Source organism: Bubalus kerabau, chromosome 1, assembly GCF_029407905.1.
Source record: "Bubalus kerabau isolate K-KA32 ecotype Philippines breed swamp buffalo chromosome 1, PCC_UOA_SB_1v2, whole genome shotgun sequence".
Lineage (NCBI taxonomy): Eukaryota > Metazoa > Chordata > Mammalia > Artiodactyla > Bovidae > Bubalus > Bubalus kerabau.
Window position 1 is genome coordinate 185,776,362 of NC_073624.1, and position 25,135 is coordinate 185,801,496.

Sequence of the window (25,135 nt, forward strand, 5' to 3'; positions counted from 1 at the left end):
GGGATAATGGGTCACCAATAGGTGTATAAAACATTTGAGGCATTTTGAATTCATGATTACAAGAAACAAGGCCCAACTCTAAATAAGTGCATCTGTAGTTGAGAAAAGCTCCAACTCTATTAATTAACTTAATTCTTTGATCAATTTTTGAGAAACCACAGTTAAACTGTTTCCATTTTACTAAAATTATTTTCATTAGGATTGGTTTTCTTTTTGTTTTTTTTTTTCTGTGCAAATTTTTAGTCTTTGTTTTTTTTTCCTTATGAGACTTTCCCACCAGGGGCCTCCCCAGTGGTCCAGTGGTTAAGAGTCTACCTGCCAATGCAGGGGGTGTGGGTTTGATCCCTGGTTGGGGAACTAGGATCCGACATGCTGCAGCGTGGGGCCAAAAATTAAACAAACTAAAGTTTAAAAACTTTTCCACCAAGCTTTTACCTTTATGAGCTTCATTATTTCCAGCTAGTTCACCTTTCCCGCCTCAAAATGTGCAGAGCGCAATTTTGGTCAAAATTTGATTTTACCTTCTATTGTCTTAGCCAGTGCTAGCATTCTTTTCATACTGCAGCCATGAAGTTAAAAGACACTTGCTCCTTGGAAGAAAGGCTATGACAAACCTAGACAGCATATTAAAAATCAGAGACATTACTTTGCTGCAAAGGTCCATATAGTCAAGGCTATGGTTCTTCCAGTAGTCATGTACGGATGCGAGAGTTGGATCATAAAGAAGGCTGAGCACTGAAGAATTGATGCTTTTGAATTGTGGTGTTGGAGAAGACTCTTGAGAGTCCCTTGGACTGCAAGGAGTTCCAACCAGTCCATCCTAAAGGAAATCAGTCCTGGGTGTTCATTGGAGGGACTGATGTTGAAGCTGAAATTCCAGTACTTTGGCCACCTGATGGGAAGACCTGACTCATTGGAAAAGACCCTGATGCTGGGAAAGATTGGAGGCAGGAGGAGAAGGGGACGACAGGATGAGATAGTTGGATGGCATCACTGACTCTATGGACATGAGTTTGAGCAAACTCTGGGAGTTGGTGATGGACAAGGACGCCTGGTGTGCTGCAGTTCATGGGGTCACAAAGAATCGGACGCAACTGAACTGAACTGAGCATTCTCTGGTCTTTGTGTGTGGGTGTGTGTCAATTTTTATCTTTTTTCTTTCAGAGTCATATATTCCACCTTGCCCGTAACCACCAAGATGGATTCTCTTTCTCTCTCTCACCCTCCTGTTTTCCTCTTTTTTCCTACCCCTCCCTCTCTCTTCTCTCTCTTATGTGTTAACACTTAAATTCTTCCAGGTGCAGTTTTAGCCTCAGATGGTTTTGGTTTGTTCTGTTAACTGGAGCGGGTAGCCATTCCCTTTGACCCAGGGATCAAAGCCAGGTCTCACTGCTTTGCAGGCAGATTCCTTACTATCTGAGCCACCAGAGCAGCCCAAGTTTCTATCACTTACAATATCTATTTTGAATGTGATTCTACACTGTTCTTGGAGCCAAGTACATCCATATTGAAAAGGTCTAGGAGGTAGATGCCAAAATATCTGGGGGATGGAGAATCTGGACCTTCCAAGAAAGAGACTGTTTTTGTAGCTATGGAATCTCTCTAGAGCCTCCACCCCACTGTTATGTTTTTGCTTTGCTGAGAGAACAGTTACTTGTAAGTTACAGTAACATCAAGGGAATCATGCAGACAACCCCCTGGTTGTATTCATAAAGTCCTTGAGAGGCTATGGAGCAGGTGGCGTGATTATGCACGTGATGGGCACCCAGCTGGGCCTGGCCCACACCCCCAGCACATCCTGCCCCCATGCTCCAGCTTCTCTGGAACCTAAGATTCCTTTGGAAGTCGGGTGAACCAGCCCAGTTCACTGAGATGGTCATCTCTCTGTGTACTTTCCAGTCCTCACACCAAAGCAGGTGGCCAGACAGGCCCTTAGGGGCTTCGTCACCTTGGTTTCTTTTTGTTATTCTTGTCACTGTTGCTTTTTTAAAAACTTGCCCCCTCCCAGCTTTATTGAGCTATAACTGACATACAGCACTGTGTAAGTTTAAAGTGTACACATATATGTTGATCTGATACACCTATTATGTTGCCAAATGATTACCACTATAGGTTAGCTAACCCTTCTGTCCTGTCATATAATTACCATGCCTTTCTTGTGGTAAGACCATTGAAGATCTACTCCCTAAGCAAATTTCCAGCATTTAATGTGCTGTGCTTAGTCACTCAGTCATGTCCAACTCTTTGCGATGCCGTGGACTATAGCCTGCCAGGCTCCTCTGTCCCTGGGGATTCTCCAGGCAAGAATACTAGAGTGGGTTGCTATGACCTCTTCCAGGGGATCTTCCCAACCCAGGGGTCGAACCCAGGTCTCACACTGCAGGCAGATTCTTTACCGTCTGAGCCACCAGGGCAGCCCCCAGTATATAATACAGTACTGCCAGCCTCAATCACCACACTGCCTTGTATGTTAGATCCCTAGAACTTATTGTTGCTTTTGCTCCTGAAAGTAGAGGTAGCATAAAGTTTGGGGTGCTTCCAGCCTTTTGATAAAAGGCTAGAAACTGATGACAGTGTGCTGGAAGAATTATTTCTATATTGGAGGAAGTGAAATGAGGTTTGTCTTATAACAAGAAAATTGCCACTTTGGGATTTCCCTGGCAGGCCAGTGGTTAAGACTCTGCACTTCCACTGCAGGGTGCCTGGGTTTGATCCCTGATCAGGGCACTAAGATTCTGCATGCTGTGCGGCATAGCCAAAGAACACATAAAAATAAACTAAGAAAATTGCCACTTTGACCTGAATCTCTGGTCCAGGTACTCATGAATGAAGGAATGAAATAAGAAGAGAGAGAGAAAACAGGACAAGAGGAAGGAAGGCAAAGGACGGAATGAAGATGATAGAAGGAGATGGAGGAAAGAACAAAGAAAGAGGGGACAGAAAGACATTCTGGTCCCTTCCAAGGGGCTATCACGGCAGGTGGATATGTGTTTCTCCAGCAGCTTCCTGGCCCCAAGGACCCTCTAGCTATTTTTTTTTTTTTTTTTTTGCCATGCCCAATGGCATGAGGATCCTAGTTCCTCCACTAGGGATCAAACCTGCACCCCCTGCATTGGAAGCTCAGCGTCTTAACCACTGAACCACCAGGGAAGTCCCACTAATTTAGTTTTCCTGAGCACTGTGCCTTGGACTTCCCATTTTGTCTAATTCTTACGTTGATCCTGCAGGGTGACTAGGACTCTCCGCAATTTCCAAATGGAGAAACCGAGGCTTGAGGGTGGCGGGGAGGAAACGTGCCCACGGCCACCCAGGCGCCCGAAGAACAGGACCATGCAAGTGATACTGGTGTCTGTCTGTCTCTCCCACACACTTACGGACTCAGGGTTCTTAACGAAGACCTTGGTGCTCCCCATTTGGTACTGGTCCGGCTCCATGTTGACTGCCCGCAGCAAGTGCTGGACCCCCTGACGCTCGTCCCCGCGCCAATACGGCCACGTCTCGGGGGTCAGAATGGCGTACCTAAGGCCGGGGCAGGGGAGTCTAGCGGCTGGTGGGGCTGCGGGCAGGGTGGGCGGAGCGTCGGGTGGTGGGTGGGGCCACTGGAGAGGGCGGGGGGGCGGGGCGGGCGGGCTGTGGGTGAGTGTGGCAGGGATACCTCACCTCTGCAGGAACTTGGCGAACTGGCGGCGGTAGGCGAAGCCCGCGCGGCGCACCCTGATGTTCTCCTTCAGGCCCAGGTACTCCACCTGGTGCTTGACCCTGGGGAGAGGGCAGTCTGAGTCCCCTGGTGGCGGCCTCACCGCTCCGGGGCTGTCTGGATTCATGCTGGGTGGTCAGTTTTAGGATCAATTCTAGGGGTGGGTCCTGGGGTCTGGGGAATGAGGGGGACTGTATTATTAGTTTCACAGACAGTCTGGGATCCTCCCTGGGGACCTCGGTCTGTGCTAGGTGTAAATTTGCGCTGGTCCTAGGGGTTAGCCTGGGTGAGACCTGTGATGGAGTCCATGACCCTGGGTCGGCGGGGAGGTTTTCGAGGGAGGGTCAGTCTGGGGACAGGCAGTGTGGACTGGCTTAGATGGGGCGGGGGGGGGTCACCTGTTCTCCTCCCAGTCGCGGGGCCTCTTGGTCTCGTTGGGCTTGATGCATCGGATGTAGTGGGGCGTGCATCTCTTCAGCGTGGACACCAGGTCATTGGCTTGTTTCTAAGGTGGGGAGAGAAGATGGGGATGGGGGGGCACAGATGAGACCCTCTGGCCCCTCTGTCTTCCAATTCTGAATACAGCCCCAAGAGACTGAGACATGCTGCACAGGAACGTGGAGGGTGGCACCTGATGGACTCAGGTATCCCTGGCCCCTGTGTGGCTCTGTTAGCACGTACCACATGGGGTTGATATCCTGTGTGTGTGTGACCCTTGAACCCCAAACCAGGAGCTCTCATGTCTGCCGCACTCACTGCTTAGCCAGGCGCAGACTAAGTACTCAGCGAAGGTTTGTTGATGGAATAGCTGAGCACACATTCCCTGGTTATTTCTGCCTGTCCTTTGGGGCACAAGTGTTTTAAAAGCAGAGAATCACACATGTGTGCCTGAGAGGTAGTCCTGCAGAGGAGACTAGAAAGGAAATCGTTCCAAGGGGGAAGACTGGAGGAGTGGTAGAAGAGAGCCTGGCATGGATCACAGTTCTGCTGTGCGATCCAGGCCAGTGACTGCACCTCTCTGAGCTTTGGCCTCCCATCTGCCAGGTGGGACTAATCTCCTGTCTGTAAAGTGTCTCGTGTTTGCTGCCAGCACTGAGAAGTGCCCAATATACTGTTATTAAAGTATTATTATGATGGTACACCCATGTTCATAAAAGCACTCTTCACAATAGCCAAAAGGTAAAAACAGCCCAAGTGTCCATCAGTGGAGGAATGGATAAGAAAATATCCATTATATCCATGGTATATTATTCAGCCTTAAAAAGGGAGGAAATTCTGACACATGTGTGAACCTTGAAGATATTATGCTCAGTGAAATAAACCAGCCACATAAGTGTCCAATTCCACTTATAGGAAGTCCCCAGAAGAGTTACACCCATAGAGACAGAAAGCAGGATGGCAGGTGCCAGGGGCTGGGGACGAGGATGGGGAGTTAGTGATTAATGGAGACAAAGTTTCAGTTCGGGAAGGTGAGAAAGTTCTGGAGATCGATGGTGGGTATGGTTGCACAACAATGTGAATGTCCTTCATGCCACTGAGATGTGCACTTAAAAATGGTTAAGGCTCAGACGGTAAAGAATCCTCCTGACAATGTAGGAGGTGCAGGTTCAATCCCTGGGTCAGGAAGATCGCCTGGAGAAGGGAGTGGTGACCCACTCCAGTATTCTTGCCTGGAGAAGAATCCCATGGACAGGGGAGCCTGGCTGGTCACAGTCCATGGGAACCCAAAGAACTGAACACAACTGAGCGACTAACACTTTGACTTTATGTATATTTTACCATAATGAAGAAGAAAGTGACAAATGACCAAAAGACCAAAAAAAAAAAAAAAATCATTAGGATGATGGCTCATGTCTGGATTTAGGGGGTTAGAAGGACATTAAGGAAGCTGGTCCAAGCTCCCCAACCCCAGCACTGGAAGTAGCCCTTGTTGAATAGGAGATGCCAGAGGGAGGGGCAGAGGCTCTGCGATGGGGAGAGATGCACACAGGAATGGCAGAACTGAGCCTATCCCTCCCCGTGCCCACCTTGATCTTGGAACCGGCGGTGCTGGGGCGGCCCTTCTTTTCCACATCCAGCTTCTCGGGAAAGAGCATCCGGAGGAAGGCCCTGGGTGGGGGAAGAGAAGGAGTTTGGAGGTGCAGGTGAACCTTGGGTGCCTTCCTGGAGGTGGGGCTGTTGAGGTGTCTGGGACCCAGAGATCATGCTGTACGCATGTGGTTCTCTCTGAAGGTTGGTGGGTGTGATGATGAGAACCAGAGGGTGGGTTTCATCCTTTTGGTTCCTTAATTTATTTGTACTGTTACTTTTTCCTCCGTAACTGTGCATGACTTGGGTAGCAAGTAAAAGAAGACAGACTAAGTGATGTGGCATCTCCGGCATCACAGGTAGGTCCCCTTGGAGGAACTGTCTTACAGGCAGGGGCTTGCACATGCGTGCAGGGAAATAAAGACAAGGGCCTTGATGCTCCAGCCCCGTGGGTGATACCCACAGATGGGCACAACCTCAGTGTCCATCAACAGGGGATTGGTTAAATTCACTTTGGTGAACCTGAGCAGGACCCTTGAGGGGAACTTCCCAAAGACAGACAATTCCTCCCCCTTCCCATGTCCCCCGCCTATTTTCTGTTTGAAAGCTTTAGCCTCCTAGGCCTTCTCTGAAATCCAAAGGGCAAATTTAATCAGAAAAGTGAGAAAATAAAGAAACAAAGGAAAGCAGTCAAGCAGGACAAAATAATGATAGTTTAGCTGTAAAAGAAAGTTAAAGACTTTCAATTCTTCCTCAAAGGGTGTAGAGGGCTTCCTTGGTGGCTCATCGGTAAAGAATCCTCCTGTCAATGCAGGAGATGAGGGTTCAAGGGTTCAATCTCTGGATTGGGAAGATTCCCTGGAGAGAAAAAAAATGACAACCCACTCCAATATTCTTGCCTGGGAAATCCCATGGACAGAGGAGGCTGAGGGGTTACAGTTCCACGGGGTCGCAAAGTGTTGGACACGACTTGGCGACTAACAACAAAGGGCTATAGATAATATCCTGAGCCATATCCTTAAGCTGTTTTGCAGATGCTAAAACCCCTGCCAGGTAGAAGAAGTTAAATAAATTCAGACCACCAGCATGTAAACCCCAGACCAGCTGGAACCAGGTTGATGATTAAGATTTCTGAAACATCACCCTGTTACTTCACCATCAACTGATCAGAAAATTGTGAAAGGATCACACCCTGTGACCCTTTCACACTGTAAAGATCCTTCCCTGAAAGCCCTCGGGGAGTTTGGGGTCTTTTGAGTAGACCTACCTGTTCTTGCTTGGACCTGCAATTAATGCTGTACTTTCCTTCACCACCTCCTAGTGTTGGGAGGTTGACTTTGCAGTGAGTCAGGTGGGCAGGCCTGAGTCTGGTTTGGCAACATTGTTATGTTCGTTGTTACATTCCTCTTTGATGCGATCTTCCCTGAGGGCTATAATCCAGAATGAGTGGGCCCCTTCAGTGAGATGCAGACTACGAGTTTGCATGCATGCGTGCTCAGTCATGTCCAACCTTTGCGACCCTATGGACCAGGCTCCTCTGTCCATGGGATTCTCCAGGCAAGAATACTGGAGTGGGTTGCCATTTCCTCCTTCAGGGGATCTTCTCCCCACCACCCAGGGGTGGAACCCCTGCGTCTCCTGCATTGCAGGTGGGTTCCTTTACTGCTGGAGCCACCAGGGAAGCCCACACAAGTGATAGGAATGGGGATTTGACTGCAGTTTTGCATGAGGGATCTTTGTGGGTAATGCACATGTTTCAAATTGGATTGTGGTGATGGCTGTACAATTCTGTACGTTTATTAAAAATCATTTCTAAAAATGGATGCATTTAATGGAATGCAATTTATATCTGAATCGGGCCATTTAAAAATAAGTATATGTGTAGACTCAGTTTTACTGGATGTGGAGTAATATTGGACAGTGTTGCTTTAAATCAGTGGTTCCCAAACTCGAATGTACACATGGCTCCTGGGATCTTGTGAAAATGCAGACTCTGAGTCATTCAGTTTATGGTGGAGCCTGAGATTCTCTTTCTTTCAGAAGATGCTCATGTTACCATTCTAGAAATCACACTATCAGCACTTTATGAACCACTGTCTTAGAACATTGACCCTGTGCTATATTCCATTTGCTTTCAAATTGTGGTGCTGGAGAAGTCTCCTGAGAGTTCCTTGGACTGCAAGGAGATAAACCAGTCAATCCTAAAGAAAATCAACCCTAAGCATTCACTAGAAGGACTCATGCTAAAGCTGAAGCTCTAATACTTTGGCCACTTGATGTAAAGACCTGACTCATTGGAAGATACCCTGATGCTGGGAAAGATTGAGGGCAGGAGAAGGGGGTGGCAGAGAATGAGATGGGTGGATAGCACCGACTCAATGGACATGGATTTGAACAAACTCCGGGAGACAGTGAATGACAGGGGAGCCTGGCATGCTGCAGTTCATGGGGTCATGAAGAATCAGAAGCGACTGAGCCACTGAACAAAAGAATTCACTAGAAACAGCTGCCCCCACAAACTCTATGGAGTGATGGGAGCTCTGGGGAAGGTGAGGTGGTCCCTGGGCCTCCCCCATCCCCACGGGGAGTTGCCCAGAGACCTCCACGCCTGAGACCACTCACTGCTCACTGGTCTGCATCAACTCTATGAGGTCAGAGAAGAGGACATCTCGGTTCCTCTCGCAGAAGCCGCTGACGTCATAGGAGACCTGGAAGAAGGTGGCACGGGGAGGAGTGAGAATCTGAAGTGAGGGATGGGGGTCCCATGGGGGCCCGCTCTGGGGTGAGAAGACTGGACAGTATCTATGGTTCACATTAGGCAGTCGGGAGCAGCATGGACCTGGTTGGGGGGCAGCCTGGAGGTCTCATGTTCAAGGTGAGATTGGAAGGTTAGGACTGCAGTCTGGGTCAGAGGGGAGAGAAGATGGAGGGTTACAGTCCAGATTGGGGGAGGCAGCTGCAGGCTGGATCAGAGGAAGGAGGAGGTGACAGTTATAGCCCAGCTTGGGGAGTGAGGGTAGGGGGGAGCAGTCCCTGGGTGTCTGCTAATTAATTTGGAATCAAAAGGTCACATTGAGCCTCTGTGTTCTGGTCGATTGGGAGCCTGGGGGATTGTGTCAGGAGGGTTATAGCACTGGCTGGAGTTTGGTGGGTGGGGGTTTCAGCCTGGCGTGTAGACTGGGTCTGCATCCAAGGTGCAGGCTCCCTATAGTTCTGGTCGGGCTACTCTCAGGATGAGGAGCACGGAGCCCCAGCCCACTTTAGGAATGGTGGGCTGCAGCACAGTCAGGGAACCACTGGGACTGTTTACTGCCCATGATAAGGTCAAGAGAAAGTGTGCAGTCTTGTAAACTGGGGAGGGGGACCTTGGCCAGGGTGGGAGGACAGTGGGTTTCTGAAACTTTGGGTAGGGGTCTGTCTGTAGGGGGTCTGTCTGAGGTGGTAGGTTGCAGCACGATCCAGGGGTCTCCAAGTTGGGATCCGAAGAAGGGTGGCCATGTTCTGGGTCAGGGGGACACTGGGGCTTATAGCTCAGATTAGGGCTTAGGGGGCTCTGCTGCCTAATTTGGGGTTGATGGGAGGGAGTTTGTATCCTGTAGGGTGTGTGTGTGGGGGGGTAGTCAGTCATTTTGGACTGTAGCCCACTAGGCTCCTCTGTCCATGGGAATCTCCAGGCAATACTAGAGTGGGTTGCCATCCCCTTCTCCAGGGTATCTTCCTGACCCGGGGATAAAACCCTCATCTCTCGCAATGGCAGGCAGATTCTTTACCACTGAGCCATCCAAGAAGTCTGTAAGGGGCAGGTGTCGCTGTCCTGTTAATTGGGAGCACTGTGGCCTTGATGGGGAGTGGACAGTGGGTTTACCAGCCCTGCTGAAAGGCCATGATAGTGGGGGGGCTAGGCCAATTCCTGGGGGTCAGTGGGAGGGGGGGATCGTATTTCTGGTCAGTAGGGGGAAAGCTGGAGAAGGGGATCAGCGTTCTTTAGCACTGGCTGGTGTCTGGGTAGACTCCTGTTGGAAGATTGGGAGGCTGCAGCGGGAAGAAGCCTCTGGAGGTGTGTGTGGCTGTGTCTGAGGGGCGGGGCCTGACGGGCGGGGTCCGAGGGACAGGGTCTGAGGAGTGGGGGCGGGGCCCGAGGGAGTGGGATCTAATGGGCGGGGTTGGGTCTTAGCGGGCGGAGACCGAGGGGAGGAGTCAGGTTAGGCCTGTGGGGGCGTGTCCGAGGGGCGAGGTCTGATGGGTGGGGTCGGGTCTGAGGGGCGGAGTCTGAGGATCCGAGGGGCGGGGTCCGAGGGACGGGGACGGGGCGCACCTTGCCAGCGTAGTGATGGATGACGAAGCCCGCGCTCCAGCTGTTGAAGTGCTCGTGGTTGCCCACGGCTGCCTGCAGCTTCTGCAGCAGCGTCTGGTCGGCGCCGCCGCCCGTGGCGTGCATGGTGGCGCATACGTCGTCCAGGACGCTCATGATGCCTGGGGGGTTCTGTGGGGTGAGGAGGTGGGGAAGGGCTCAGCCCGGCCTGGCCTCAACCCCTTGCCGCTCCTGGGAGGGAGCGGAAGTGATGGGAAGCTCCGATGTGTGGGGATGCTGTGGAAGCTCTCTGGTACAGGGTGGGGTGGGGAACCCCATAAGGGATCCGTGCCTCTATCCTTTCCCCAGATGGAGATGAAGGGGGACCTGTCAACTTTGACCCCTCTCTCCCCCGCAGCCTGCCTTGGGGGCGATGTTTGTGGAGTGAATAAGTGACAGGTGAGCAGAGTGAATGGACGTGGTGGCTGATGCGTATGTCCGTGGGCCTCCATCTGCCTAAGGGGGAGCGTGGGTTAGAAGGGTCTATAGCGGCCCACCTCCAGGGTTCTCCCAGCTCTTCCAAGCCCAGCTCAGGGGCACAGTGATTTCCCAAGCCCAGTTCTGACTGGGGCCCAGCGAGAACCCCCAAATCTGGCTTAGCCCTCACCAGCTTGTTTTCGATGAGGTCACAGACGATTTTGTTGTTGAAGTACTGGATGGGGGTCCAGCGGATACCCTCCTGTACATACTCCTCCTGGGGGTGGCAAAGGGGGCAGGGATGGGACCGGGCATCTGGGCAAAGATGTGAGTGTTTCTAGAATGTTAGTTTCACAAGCATGGGTGGAGGAAGTGTGACAGATGTCCCCCCCATAACATGTCCCTCCAGTCTCATCACTTAGGACTGTCTCCGATAACAAATCTCATTTCTCTGTAGGTCAGACCTTCCCTCTGGGGTCCCAGAATTCAGCCCCAGTTGCCTGAAGTGTGATCTTTTCGTGAATACATCCCATTTGGCTCTTAAAAAAAAATTCCCTTTCGGAGCCTGAAAGGCCAGTGGTTAAGACTCTGCTCTTCCACTGCAGGGGGTATAGGTTCAATCCCCGGTGGGAGTCTAAGATCTCACATGCAGTGTGATGTAGCCAAAAATAAATAAATAAATATATTTTAAAAAATCCCTTTCTCACTTCTTCAATCATCTCCTGATATTTCCCTGAATCCTAGTCTCAGGCTCTGCCTCTGCAGGATGGGTAGAATGAAAATGGCAGGATTTTGTCCATCCCATTCATGGGGGTCTTCTCAGCACTGCAAACAGTGCCTGCTACATAGCAGGTGCTGCTCAGTCATGTCCGACTCTTTGCAACCCCATGGACTCTAGCCCACCAGGCTCCTCTGTCCATGGGATTCTCTAGGCAAGAATACTGGAGTGGGTAGTCATGCTCTCCTCCAGGGGATCTTCCTGACTCAGGGATCAAAGCCATGTCTCCTGTATTGGCAGGCAGATTCTTTACTGTCTGAGCCACCAGGAAGCCCATTGAAGGTTTGAACAAAGAGGCAATGCTCCAGCCCTCATCAGAGCTTTAGAGGTAGAAAACCTCCTATGAAGAAGGAGCTTGGACATGTCAGCAGAGAGAAGTGCCCATGTGGGGCTGAGGTGTCCCTGGTTGCTTGGCAACCTTCATGGTCCCACACCTCCTCCCCAGTGACCCCTAGCCCTGGCCAGTTGTCTTCCCCTGCCCACCTGTTCAGCCTTCAGAGTGAGTTCAATAAAGATCTGTTGCAGTTTCTCATTGACAAAGTTGATGCAGAACTGCTCAAAGCCGTTTTTCTGCCAAGGGAGGAAAAGCGTGCCTCTCTCAGTGGGCTGATGCTGGAGCCCCCCCTCCCTCAGGGTAGGTGTGGGTTGGCCATAGGGTCATACCTGGAATATCTCAAAGCCGTAGATGTCAAGCACGCCGATACTGTACTCCTCTTGGGGCTTCTGCATGGCACGGTTGATGGCCTGTGATGCACAGGGACACTGTGAGTGGCTACACAGGCCTGCCACTCTCTTGAAATGCTCTTGTCCCCTCCCACCAGTGTCTCTCCTGCCTTCCCCATCGCTCTCACCCCTGTCCATCATTCCTACAAGAAACCAGGTGTTAGGACATTAGGGTTCCTGCCTTGGGAGCTGGCTCTGCCCCTTAACCACATTGCACCTCTATTTGCTCATCTTTAAAATGGGTTCACAGTAGCATCTCTCTTAGAGGGCTTTTTCTTAAGAATTAAATAAATCAATGCATGGAGAATGGAACCATAGCTGGCATGCATTAATTGCTATGGAGTGTTGACTACTACAGTCACAATCCTTTTTTCTTTTTTTGACAGGAAAGTGGGATTTATTGGTGGGCATGAGTAAAGAGCAGGCTTCCCAGGTGGCGCTAGAATCTGTCTATCAGTGCAAGAAACAGGTTTGATCCCTGTGTTGGGAAGACCTCCTGGAGGATGAACTGGCAACCCACTCCAGTATTCTTGCCTGGAGAATCCCATGGACAGAGGAGCCTGGTGGGCTACAGGCCATAGGGTCGCAAAGAGGTGACTTAGCACGCCCGAGTCAGGAGGGGACAGTGCCCAGGCTCTTGTGAGCACAGGGCCCACCATTTGTCCAGGGGGCAGTGATTAGGGCTGTATTTGACCCCACAGCCATCTGGAATGAGCCGCTTTTCTGCTACCATGTTTCCAAATTCATCCGCATTAAACTTAGTAAATCCTCACTTCTAGGAGATATGGATCTTCTGGCAGCCAGGGAACTTGAACTTGGCCCTGTGGAGAGCCTCAAACATATGCTCCTTATTCTGCAGCTTGGTGAGGATGGACATCATGACTTGGCCAGGGTGGACCCTGGCCACTGGGCCCTGGGGCTTTCCAAAAGCACCTCGCACACCTGTGTAGAGCCTAGAGTGGGGGGGGGGGGCTGCATGTCCATCATGAATGTCCCCTGGAAAGGACTGTCTCCAAGATCCCTTAGGCAACAGGCCACCTACACTACCAAGGATGCTGCTGTTTGCAATCATTGCACGTTTAGTCACTGTTCTTGACCTTGACAAATCCTGTTCTCATCCACCATCACCTGGTCCATCACTTTGTCCTTCTGACAGCCGCCCTCGTGGCTCTCTCTAAGGCACCCACCCCTCTCCATCCCAGCAGCCCCCCTCTTGATCCAGGCCTGGCTATTTCCGATAGCCCCCCTCCTGCTTGGGCTCCAGGCAACAGCCAAAGTGAAAGTGAAAGTATTAGTCACTCAGTTGTGTCCAACTCTTTTGTGACCCCATAGACTGTAGCCCATCAGGCTCCTCTGTCCATGGGATTCTCTAGGCAAGAATACTGGAGTGCCTTGCCATTCCCTTCTCCAGGGGATCTTTCCTACCCAGGGATCGAACCCAAATCTCACTCCTTTGCAGGCAGGTTCTCTACTGTCTGAGCCACCAGGGAAGCCCACAGATTAGTTTTTAAGGAAGACCTTAAATCTCCTATCAAATCACCTCCTGCCCTATGTGGTACCTCCCAAAGCTGGGCATTAGCGAGGTCATGACACTCAAGACGCTCCCCTCCCCCTCTTGCTGGTCCAAGCCCTGGGCCTGGTGCTGCCCCAGAGCCCGTCTTCCCCAACCCCTGTCCTCAGAGCCCACTTGCCTCCACAAGGAAGTCAAAGAGACGGGAGTAGAGCCCCTTGGCCAGAGCATCCCGCGTGTAGGCTGCCTGTTCCACATTCAGGGTCACGTCAATGGACTCGCTGCGTCCACCCCAGCGGCTGTCCATCTTGCGGCTGGTCAGTTTCTCCTGCAGCCGCCCGCTGTCAATGCCCAGGAGGTAGGCGGGGAAGGCCAGGACTGCCAGGTGGTGGGGTGGGGAGAAAGGGAGCAGCCGGTCGGGTTCTTGGGCCTCACACGGGGGCTCCCATCTCTCCCCATTTTTGCCCCGTGACATCGATCTTGTCCGCTTAGGTCCTCAGCTTCTGGGGGCCACAACTGGGAGGAAGCAGTTTACAAACACACACACATACACACACACACACACATGCCTCCACCACACCCTCTGCAGCACCGACACTCACGGTCTGCGCTCTCCACCCGGGCATAATTCCCGTCTTCGCAGAAGCTGATGTTTCCCAAATGCAAGATGCCCGCCACGAGCTGCAGGACCAGCTCTTGGACGTTGGCTGGGATCCCGATGACTTGCATGGCGCTCTGTAGGCACATGGGGCACAGAGCCTGTGGTGCAAAGGCTGACCTCCAGCCGACCCGCGGGTTAGGCTTCAGTGGCCACAGCACACACATGTGGGGCGAGGGGAACGGTCAGGACACCTGGACCCCTCTCCTGGCTGTTTTTTTTTTTTTTTTTTTTGCTGTGTGACCTTGGGCAAGTCCCTGTCCCTCTCTGGGCCTTGGTTTCCCAATTTGTAACACAAGAAGGTTTCCCGGGGCTGAAGTGGCAACGGTGCTCACCAGAGTCTCACTGAAGTCGCTCCGGTCATCGGTGCCGTCCACCTTGTAGGTGTCTGACTGGTTGAGGTAGTAATAGTAGTCGGGAGTCATGAGCCCTAGGTTCTGCCGCTGCTCCTGAGAGGCCCCTTCCAGCAGCTGGAGGGCAAGTGAAGCTCATTCCCATTGTGGTGGACAGGTGCAGCCCTCATAACCCCCGAGTCCTCGCCATCACGGGCTCCCAAACACCGACCCTCCCGCGGTATCCCCCCTGGGCTCCAGTGAGGCTCCCTCTGCCCCAGCCCCATGGCCACCTTCCTCACACCTGATAGTAGATGTGGAAATTCCTCTCGTTTTCATTCTGCATGACCACGCGGGATTTCTCCAGCAGGAAGTTGGAAATCTTGCCACCGTCCGGCTCCCCTCCCCGGCTGAACTGGATCTCAAAGTACTTGCCCTGAACCCAAGAAAGCCACATCGGTCCCTACCCAGAGCCCCAGGGCTGCAGGTGAGGAAGGACAGGGGATGGGTCTTATGAGCCTTCTTCCCCAAGTGACCTCAAGTAGCTCTTCTCTCCCCAACTTCCACTTACTGTTCTTCTCACCAGCTCCTTCCCTCCAGCCTTTGCTTAAAATGGGTCCTGGGCCAGGAATACCTTTTCCTCGCTCCTTGATGATTCAAGCCCTAACCTGGGGCCTCTAGCCCTGTTGCCATTCCCTTCTCCAGGGAATCTTCCCAACCCAAGAATTGAACCCCGGTCTCCTGCATTGCGGGTGGATTCTTTACTGTCTGAGCCAAAACTATATAAAATAAGGGGCTTCCCAGGTAGCACCAGTGGTAAAGAATCTGCCTGCCAATGCAGGAGACATAAGTACCTTGGGTTCGACCTCTGGTCCGATCCAGGGGATTGGAAAGATCCCCTGGAGAAGGAAGTGGCAACTCACTCCAGTATTCTTGCTTGGGAAATCCCACGGACAGAGGAGCCTGGCAGGCTACAGTCCATGGGGTTGCAAAAGAGTTGGACACCACTGAGCACAACAGCAGCAATAGAATAAAATAAAATAAAATAGAATTACATGTTCTTGCGGTTCATCCATGTTTTGCTGTATATTAGTAGTCTGAAAACACAGACTGTGTGAGTCTATTTATATGAAATTCTGAAACTATTAAAACTAATCTACGGTGCAAAAAAAAAATTAGAGTGACTTCTTCTTGTGTAAGGTAGAAGTAGAGGTTGATTAGAAGGAGACAAGAGAAGACTTTCTGCAGAGATAGTGATATTCTGTGTACTGATAGGAGTGTTGGTTGCATGGGTGTCTACACTCGTCTAAATGAATAGTCCCCCTTAGATTTACATATTTTGCTGTATGCAAATTTAACTTTAAAAGAAATGAGAGAGAGCTGCAAATTTATATTGGACTCTGATTAACCATCTGCATGCTTAAATGTTTGAGGGAAAGGTATGATGTTTTAGCTTATAGTGCATAAAAAAAGTGGATCGATGCACATATGATTAAGCAAGAATAGTAAAATATTAATGGTAGAATCTAGGAGATGAGCATACAGGTGTTTACTGTGGTGTTTAGATTTTCCATGTATATGAAAATTTTAAAATGTTGGAGAAAATACTTCAAATATAATTATATTAAAATATATTTGAAAATAAAATATAATTAATATTATAGATAATAATATCCAGGGGAAAAATCTCATTAGTGTCAGAATTCATTAAGCCATTTCCATGTTCAAGCATTTACTGAAATTATTGAAGTCTATGAAAGTGAAAGTGTTAGTCACTCAGTTGTGTCCAGCTCTCTGCGACCCCACAGCCCACCAGGCTCCTCTGTCCATGGGATTCTCCAGGCAAGAATACTGGAGTGGGTTGCCATGCCCTCCTCCAGGGAATCTTCCCGATTCAGGGATCAAACTTGGATTTCCTGAAGTGCAGGGAGTTTCTTTACCGTCTGAGCCACCACACCATCCCATTCCAACAGAGGAGACCCACAAGGTTACACTGGTTGTTTTTTGTCCAAGCCATACATCCAAACAGTGACAGAAGATGATGACAAGCCCAAGTCCGTTTATCTATCCTGTCTTTCATTAGGCTCAGCATAGCACCTGACACAGAGAAGGACTCCAAGAAGCATTTGATGAAAGAAAGAATGAACGAGGGACCTGAAATGCAAGTAGGAACAGAATAGCCTAGTTGTAGCCAGGGGAGAAGTATTCAAGAATGGTACACGAACATGTCCTGGCCTCCATAGAGCTGCTGATGGGGGACTTTTTTTTCCAGAGGGGTCATCAACAGGAAGCCAGTCTCCCATTGAGGAGCAGGTATTTCCTGTACTCTTGAGCATATAGATAAAGGAAAGAGACAGAGACAAACAGTGTAGAGGCCACAGAGACTCACAAAGCGACTGGAATTATTGTTGCGCACTGTCTTGGCATTGCCAAAGGCTTCCAGCAGTGGGTTTGATTGAAGGATGATATCTTTCACGTGCTGGGGAAAGAGGCAGGTGGGGGCGGGAAGAGGTCAGACTGAGGTGGGGTGTGGGAGTTTGGAGGTGAGGGGATGAAATTCCATGTGAGGAGACCCAGCCCCTCTTCCTGTTTTGCCTTACCTGGACCTTCTCGCCTCCGCCCGACACCTTGGAGATGTAGCCCATGATATATTTGGCTGCCACTGTCTTCCCAGCTCCACTCTCTCCACTGAGGAGGGGTGAGGGAAAGGATGATGAGTGACCAGAGGTGGAGGAAGTGCCCTTTCCAGCTGGGGCTCTGATCGTTCATTCATTGATGCCTACTGGGTGCCAAGCAATAGCCCAGGCTACTGGGGATACCATAGTGAACAAGATGGATCTAAATCTCCTGACACTTAGATGGACCAGGTGGGCAATAACAGAATGAACGCATAAAATACGTCATGGATCAGATGGTGAGCGGCTAAGTAGAGTGGGGCTGGGGGTGGAGAGGGACAGCAAGGCTCTGTTTGGATCCGGAATTCCAATTAAACCTCCCTGGGGTGGTGACGCTGTTTGAGGGGACCTTGGGGAGGAGGGTCTGGGGTTCCCACTCTGTACCTGATGATGACGCACTGGTTCTCACAGTCTATAAGCATGTTCCTGTACATATTGTCGGTGAGGGCGTAGATGTGCGGGGGATTCTCATACTGGGCCTGGTGGGAGAGATGAGGGCTCAGCCTAGGTCTAAGGTCAGGGGGAGGCCTTGGGGCTGTGGCTCCCACCCGGCCCCCGCCTCACCGCGCCCTGGTAGAGGTCGATCTCGCGGTCTGTGAAGTAGGGCATCTGCTTGAAGGGGTTTACGGAGATGAGCACGGAGCCAATGTAGGTCTGGGGTGGAGGTGGTTAAGGGCCATGCAGCATCCTGGCAAGCTGTGTCCCTCAAGGGGCCCTGTCCCCCCCTCCTGCTCCCTTGGGGCCTCCTAGAGCCCCATGGCTTGGAGGAAGAGATGGAGATACTCCAAGTGTCTTAGGAAAAAACTGAGCTGGATCCAGATTGAGGGGAACAGAGGGTGCTATGCCTGAGTCACCTCCGAGCAGAGGGAGCAGTGACAGCCACGGCCACCCCCAGCTGGAGCCCCACTGTTACTCCGCTGTCCCCTGTGTCCTAACGCCCCCTGCTCTTGCTGCCCATCCCCACTCTGTTCCTGTGCTCAGGTATGCGTGTCCCTTCCGTGCTACAGCCTCTCTTTCATCCTCCCCTGCCCTCATCCACCCACCATCCCTCCATCCGCTGGTCAGTCGTCCTCCTGTCCCTGAGTCCTGCATCTCCCCACCCCGCCCACGGCCCAGGGTACAAAGATGTAGTCGTCCATGAAGCGCTTGCGGAGGTTGCCCACGATGCCATCCTCAGTGATCTGGGGTAGAAGCACCATGTCGTCCACGCCGCTCTGCTTCACATTGTGGCTCTGCCAGTGGAAGCGCTCCTTGCTGCCCTGGGGGTGGGGGCGGTGGGGTGATGGTGAGCCCCTGCAGGGGGCGTGGTGGGGGCTGGTGCCTCAGCACTCCTCCTCTTCCCACCTGGCTCACCTACATCATCAGCTTCTGATGCTGTCCCCTTGCCTACCTGCCACCTCCCTCCCTCCTTCCCCATCTCTGTGACGACAGGAGAGGGAGACAAGGTCTACTCCCCAAAGAGGAGGACAGACAGAATGACAGCTTGGATGTGTCCCTCAGCCCTCTCTCTTTTTGGTACCAGCATCCCTCCACTTTGTATCCCGTTGCCATGGAGCAGAGGGTGATGCCTGGTCCAGTGGGGCAGAGTGTGCTTGGGGATCTGGCGACTGTGGGAGGGGAGGAGGGGATCAGGGAAGGATTGATGGGGGAGCTCACCCACCCTCTCTCTCACATCCCAAGCCCATCTCTCCCTCCCTTGGCAACAGGCTGAGTTCCTGATTTCTCCCTGGCATTTGACCCAAGACGCTTGCTCCTTGAAAGAAAAGCTATGACAAACAGTGTATTAAAAAGCAGAGACATCGCTCTGCTGGCAAAGTTCCATATAGTCAAAGCTATGGTTTTTCCAATAGTCATGTATGGATGTGAGAGTTGGACCATAAAGCAGGGTGAGTCCTGATGATGCTTTCAAACTGTGGTGCTGGAGAAGACTCTTGAGAATCCTTTGGACAGCAAGGAGATCAAACTAGTCAATCCTAAAGGATATCAACCCTGAATATTCATTGGAAGGACTGGTGCTGAAGCTGAAGCTTCAACACTTCGGCCGCCTGATGTGAAGAGCTGACTCATTGGGAAAGACTCTGATCTAAGAAAGATTGAAAGCAAAAGGAGAAGGGGGCAGCAGAAGCTGAGATGGTTGGATGGCATCACCAACTCAACAGATATGAGTTTGAACAAACTGGGGATAGTGAAGGACAGGGAAGCCTGGCGAGCTGCAGTCCATGGGGTCACAAAGAAATTGGACACGACTGAGTGACTGAACAACAACAACGTTTTCACCTCAAGATGACCTTCTTCTCCCCCCACTTGCTTCCTCCTACCTTGGGGTCCTCCTGGCCCATCCCCCTGAGATTCTCTCAGTCACCATGTCTCAGTGCTCTGCTATGACCTTGGTCCTCAGCTCCCCCAGCCTTCCCACCACTTCTCCCGTGGTCTCCATCCTTAGAGAGCCAGTTCTGGCACATTCCAAGCTCCCACTTTCCCTTTTAATTCTCTCCCTCAGCTTTTCATCAGCTGACACCTTCCGTAGGCCCCAAGGAGGAGACTCAGACACAGGTTCCCCATTTAAACTCCTCCTCCAGGAAGCCTGCCAGGAATGCTCTCTCCTTTCAGCCCAGCTGAGCTCATCCGGCACCTTAAACACTTCAGCACACTGGCTCTCGCAGGCCCTCTCTGCCCCCGTTCAATACACCCTGCCACGGAGGGATTGGCGCACAGAGCGGTGGTGACCTGGAGCTCTCCTGGCTGGTAACTCATGCTCGGACAAGGTGTCCCTCCTGCAGGAATCCCCACACCCGCCCCAGACCTGGAGCTCCTGGAGAACAGGGATTTGGACTGAGTCCTTTCTCAGCCCCCACAGGGAGGGCCTGGCAAGGGACAAGGGCAAAGAAAGAAACCCAGCTTCAGAGGAAGCCCCCAAGAGCAAAAATGCATATGTGATAAGACCCTTCAGTCATGTCCGACTCTTTGCAACTCTATGGACTGTAGCTCACCAGGTCCTGTGTCCATGGGATTCTCCAGACAAGAATATTGGAGTGGGTTCCCATGCCCTCCTCTAGGGGATCTTACCGACCCAGGGATCGAACCCACAGTCCTTATGTCCCCTGTATTGGCAGGCAGGTTCTTTAACACTAGCACCACTTGGGAAGCTCAAGAGCAAAGATATTGGGAACCAAAGTCAGGTCTTCAAAGATGACCAGGACTTGCCAGGGGAATGGAGATGGTGTGCTGGGCCCATCTGGGAGGAGATTCAGGCAGAGATCAAGTGGGAGGGTCAGCGTGGGCAATTCCAGGGCAGAGATAGATGAGAAGCCAGTCTCCACCCAGTGCTCCCCAGGGGGCATTGGGGAGCCATAGAAGGTTCCTGAGCAGGGGAGGTGCTAGCTCAGATTCTGGTCATGCTGACAGTCCCTGAGGTTGGGGGAGGGGTGGGATTCATGGAAGAATATCCAGAGACATGAAATGAGCCTAGTTTTGGGTGTGGGGTAGATCTGCGTTCTGATCCTGGCTGTGTGACCTAACATTGCTCTGAGCCTCAGTGACTTCATCTGTAAAATGAGAGAAGCAGCCTTACTTCCCAGGGTTGATAAGAGAGATTAACTGCTCTGGGGGAACAAAGTGGGGAAGGGGGAGGGTTCCCGGAAGAGGGACACTTGATGGAATTAACATTCACCAAACATCTATGACATGCCCGATGCTGGAGGCAGGTGTTGCCAATTTTTTTAAAAACTTATTTTGCATTGGGGTATAGCTGATTAACAAACAATGTTGAGATAGTTTCAGGTGAACAGAGAAGGGACTCAGCCATGCAAAGTGTCACCCATATTATCGGCAATCGTCATAGCTCAGTGTGGTAAAGTCTGGGAAGGAGATTGGGGCCTGAGAGGGATTTGACCCTTGACTAAGGATGCAGCTAACCTGGTTCCAAGGATGTGGGATTCAAATCTGGAGTCATCTGACAGCGAAGGCCAGGTTTTTGCATCTACAGTCGTGAGTGGCTGGGCGCCAGGGGGCTTTGGGGATGGTATGTGAAAGCTGAGAAGGGTTTTGATCAAGTACAGGGAGAAAAGGTTCACCAGACAGAGTGAACTGCCAGGGCAAATGCAGAGGTGTGACTGAAGCAGAAGAGGGAGTGTCTTGGGGAGGGTAGCAGGGAGGAAGGGGCAGGGCTGGAACCCCTGAGACTGCTTCTAGCCTGATTATTGAGAGTGAGATTTTCTTTCTTTTTTAAAAAAGAACACTCTTTCATTATTCTTACTGTTATTTAATTTATTTATTGGCTGTGCCATGCAGATTTGCGACCTTGGTTCCCTGACTAGGGATTTAACCCATGCCCCCTGCATTGAAAGTGCAGTCTTAACAATTGGACCGCCAGGCAAGTCCCAAGTGTGAATTTTTCCAATGGCAATTATGACCCCATCTCTCTGTCGGCGGCTTCCCATCACTGCCATCCCCATGCAGCCACTCCACAGAGATTTCTTGAGCACCTAGTCTGTGCCAGTAATCTAGGACTTCAGGAAGAACTCAGTTCCTCACTACCTTGCCTCTAAGTCTTTGCAGATGTTGAGCCCTCTGCCCAGAACATCCTTCCTGCCTGGTTAATAATGCCAATCTAGGGACTTTCCTACCAGTCCAGTGGTTAATAACCCGCCAACCAATGTGGGGGACACAGGTTCAATCCCTGGTCTGGGAAGATCCCACATGCTGTGGAGCAACTCAGCCTATGCGCCACAACTCCTGAGTCTGCTTGCTGCAGCTACCGAAGCCTGTGTGCCTAGAGCCTGTGCTCTGCAACAAGAGAAGCCACCACAATGAGAAGGCCTTGTACCTCAACTCGTGAGGAGCCCCTGCTCGTGGCAACTACAGAAAGGGTACATGCAACAGCAAAGACTCAGTGCAGCCAAAAAAAAAAAAGCTAATCTTTGCCTTAAGACATGGCTCAGGTGACACCTCCGAGAAGACCTCCCTGATTCCAGGCCAGGTCAAGTGCTCCCTCTATATCTGCCAACTCTCTGGGCATCCCTCTCCATAACCCCATCCCCGATCTGGATGTTCTGAGTGCTATCTGGGGGTATACTGCTCCTGGGGGTGCTTTAAGAATTGTGGGAGGACTTCCCTGGTTGTCCAGTGGTTAAGAATCCGCTTGCCAATGCAGGGGACACAGGTTTGATCTCTGATCTGGGAACTAAGATCCCACTTGGTGGTGGGGCAACTAATCTTGCTCTACAGCTAGTAAAGTCTGCACACCCGAGAGCTCACGCTCTGCAACAAGAGAAGCTGCCACAATGGGAAGCCTGTGCACCTCAGCCAAGATTAGCCCCTGCTCACTGCAACTGGAGAAAGCCCGCAAGCAACAACACCCAGCGCAGCCATAAAGAGGTAAATTAACTAATGTAAGAAAAAGAAAGAAGCATCCAGTGTTTAGAAGCTTACGTTGCTCGTGAGGTTAATGTGTGTGTCCTACTTGGGGTGCGGCTGTCTCGTGGGCTGAGACACGCCTGTGTTGAGGTGTGAGCACCCGGCCACTCCAGTGAGAGTTCTTGGGCCACTGGCCTGAGCACTTTCATCTTTTCGTGCACATTTTATTCTAAATGACTCTCTCCCGGCCTTGCGGGGGACCACATTCAATGTTTCTGAAAGATGGAAGTTAGTGTGTTTTGCTGCATGTGAATTTCATTTCAGTGTTTCAAGGGGGCCTGCTAAGATGTTTGGTACAAGGGGGTGTAATGGGCTTCCCAGGTGGCTCAGTGGTAAAGAATCCGCCTGCCGATACAGGAGACGTGGGTTCTCTCCCTGGGTTGGGAAGATCCCCTGGAGAAAGAGATGGCAACTCACTCCAGTATTCTTGCCTGGAAAACCCCCTCAACAGAGGAGCCTGGCGGGCTACAGTCCATGGGGTCACAAAGAGACGGACAAGACAGCCACTGAGCAACACCAACTGGGTGTGATGCTTTGAGAGCCCTGGGATACAGCAGGAAGGGCAGGTGGGGGAGGACAAGGTTTCGGAAACAGCAGCGTGGAGGGGTTAGCAAGCATGCCCACGGCAGAGGCTGAGTTTGGAGACAGCCAGGACCTGGGGTGGCCGGTTTGGAGAAGCAGGGAGCTGTCGACTGGACCCCCAGATGCTAAAGAACTTTACGCTCACTGGAGGCTCAGAGGGTCCCCCATGGATACTTCAGGGTCAGGACTCAACTTGGGAGGTCAGGAGCTATAGACAGGGAGAGGACTGCTTTTGGACAGTCTGGCCAAGAAGGGGAAGAGGGAAATAGGCTTTGTGGGGAAGAGGGGTCAGGGGAGTGTATTTTCTGTTTTTAAAATAAGGAGACCAGCTGGTGTGTTGGTGAGAAGAGCCGATGAAATTTTAAATACAGGAGATGAAGTGGTGTCATTCAGGGACCTGCTGGGGCTGTCCTTTCCCTGAGTCGGGGTGGGGAGGTTGGGTGGGCGAACTGGAAGTGGATTCTCTCTCTGAAGACCTCAAAGGGTGGGGCGTGGGTGGTAACCGGGAACAACAATAGGTAACAAAAGTTCATGCCCCACTGGCACTTATTTTGTGCCAGACTCTGGTCTAAGCTTTTTCCATGAATTATCTCATCGCATCCTCTGGGCACGCGCCTGGGTCATTGCTCTGATTAGATCCATTTTGCGAAAGAGAAAACTATGGCCCAGAGAGAGAGGTTAGGTGTCCTCCCTAAGGTCACACAGCAGAAAGGGAAGCCGGGTCTGGGACGGGAATGGCCAGGGTTGGTGCTATAGGTCAGATGAGGATGGGGAGGAGACACACATTGTCCTGTCCAGGGTTTCCTCTTTGGGGTCATCCTGATCTCCATGCTCTTGGGACCCCCTCGGGCTCAGCTGAGACTCCAGGCCACTTCCTTTCTCTGAGGTCAGAGGCCCTGAGGCTGGCTGTGTCTGGCTGGCTCTCCTGGCCCCGAGAACTTGGTTCCTCTTCCTGTCCTTCCCTTCTTTCCCCACCCAGTGGAATGAGCCTCTGCCTCTAGCAGTCCCTCTTTCTGTGTCCAGCCCCAGGAAGCCGGGACTCCCGGATCCAGCGAAGTTCTATGTGATCACACAAAAAAACCCATGGGTTGTTTGTGGTGGAGAGAGAGGTTTTGCTCAAGAGGGTATAGTGTGAGGAGAGTCGAGAATTTTGGCAAGGGATGAACTGGGTGTGAGGCCTGGCTTGACACTTGGCTATGGGACCCTAGGGAGGCCACTTCACTTCTCCAAGCCTCAGTTGCCCCATCTGTAGAACGGGTGCCATAATAAATCTCCTCCGTGGGCTTGCTGGGGAAAATAAACAAGCCAGTGCTGAGAAAAGACCCACTGGGTTGCCTCAGGAAACGGCAGCCAGTGTCCCCAAGAGCATTTAGTGAAAGTGGTCAGCGTTTGATAATATAGAGGAACTGGTCAACGTACACTTGTTGAATAAATAAATGAATGAAGTATCATTGCGATAAGACTGCCTCCTATCCTGTGTCATTGGTATCCATCTCTCTGTGTCCCCCAAGTCTCCGAGGGTCAAGTTGAAGCTGTTTGTTCCTCCCTTGGGGGTGAGGGTGTAACAGAGAGCTTGTGGTCACAGATGACCACAAGTCAGATATGACTCAAGAGGCTGGAGTTCTTGTGAAAGATAGTCAGGGGCGCGAGGTGACTGGGACAGAAGAAGAGAACATAGTCTCTAACTTCAGCTCTTCAGAGAGGCTTCCCCCCTCCACCAACTTACAGTAGAGGCATGGGGTTGCAGCTTCCCTGGTGCCAAAGAAGGGAGAACCAAGGGCTGGGGCAATGGAGCCCTGTAGTGAAAACACTTTCTGAACTCCTACTGTGCATGGAGGTCTGTGGGGACCAGGCCTAGACTCTGCTCTTGAGTAGCTCAGAAGTGAGTTGTCCAGGGGAGACAGTGATCCCAATCAGACTGCATGAAGAAGAACTGAGGCAATCAGAGAGGGCTTCCTGTAGGAGGCTG

The 25,135-nt window shown here is 51.5% G+C and overlaps 1 protein-coding gene and 1 pseudogene across 1 annotated transcript in view; both read right to left on the reverse strand.

Annotated features, from left to right (window-relative positions):
- Positions 1-25,135, reverse strand: part of MYO1F (myosin IF) — a 36,961-nt gene that overhangs the window by 8,342 nt on the left and 3,484 nt on the right. The window contains exons 2-19 of the mRNA XM_055545941.1: positions 18,291-18,428; positions 17,734-17,823; positions 17,554-17,648; positions 17,095-17,182; positions 16,884-16,973; positions 14,799-14,930; positions 14,498-14,632; positions 14,107-14,239; positions 13,686-13,882; positions 11,935-12,015; positions 11,755-11,841; positions 10,684-10,770; positions 10,041-10,208; positions 8,348-8,433; positions 5,725-5,806; positions 4,096-4,202; positions 3,661-3,759; positions 3,375-3,519 (exon numbers count right to left, since the gene is read on the reverse strand). Of these exons, the coding sequence (XP_055401916.1) occupies positions 3,375-3,519; positions 3,661-3,759; positions 4,096-4,202; positions 5,725-5,806; positions 8,348-8,433; positions 10,041-10,208; positions 10,684-10,770; positions 11,755-11,841; positions 11,935-12,015; positions 13,686-13,882; positions 14,107-14,239; positions 14,498-14,632; positions 14,799-14,930; positions 16,884-16,973; positions 17,095-17,182; positions 17,554-17,648; positions 17,734-17,823; positions 18,291-18,428 (2,040 nt within the window). The remainder of the gene's footprint in view (positions 1-3,374; positions 3,520-3,660; positions 3,760-4,095; positions 4,203-5,724; positions 5,807-8,347; positions 8,434-10,040; positions 10,209-10,683; positions 10,771-11,754; positions 11,842-11,934; positions 12,016-13,685; positions 13,883-14,106; positions 14,240-14,497; positions 14,633-14,798; positions 14,931-16,883; positions 16,974-17,094; positions 17,183-17,553; positions 17,649-17,733; positions 17,824-18,290; positions 18,429-25,135) is intronic.
- Positions 12,999-13,086, reverse strand: LOC129642584 (uncharacterized; annotated as a pseudogene).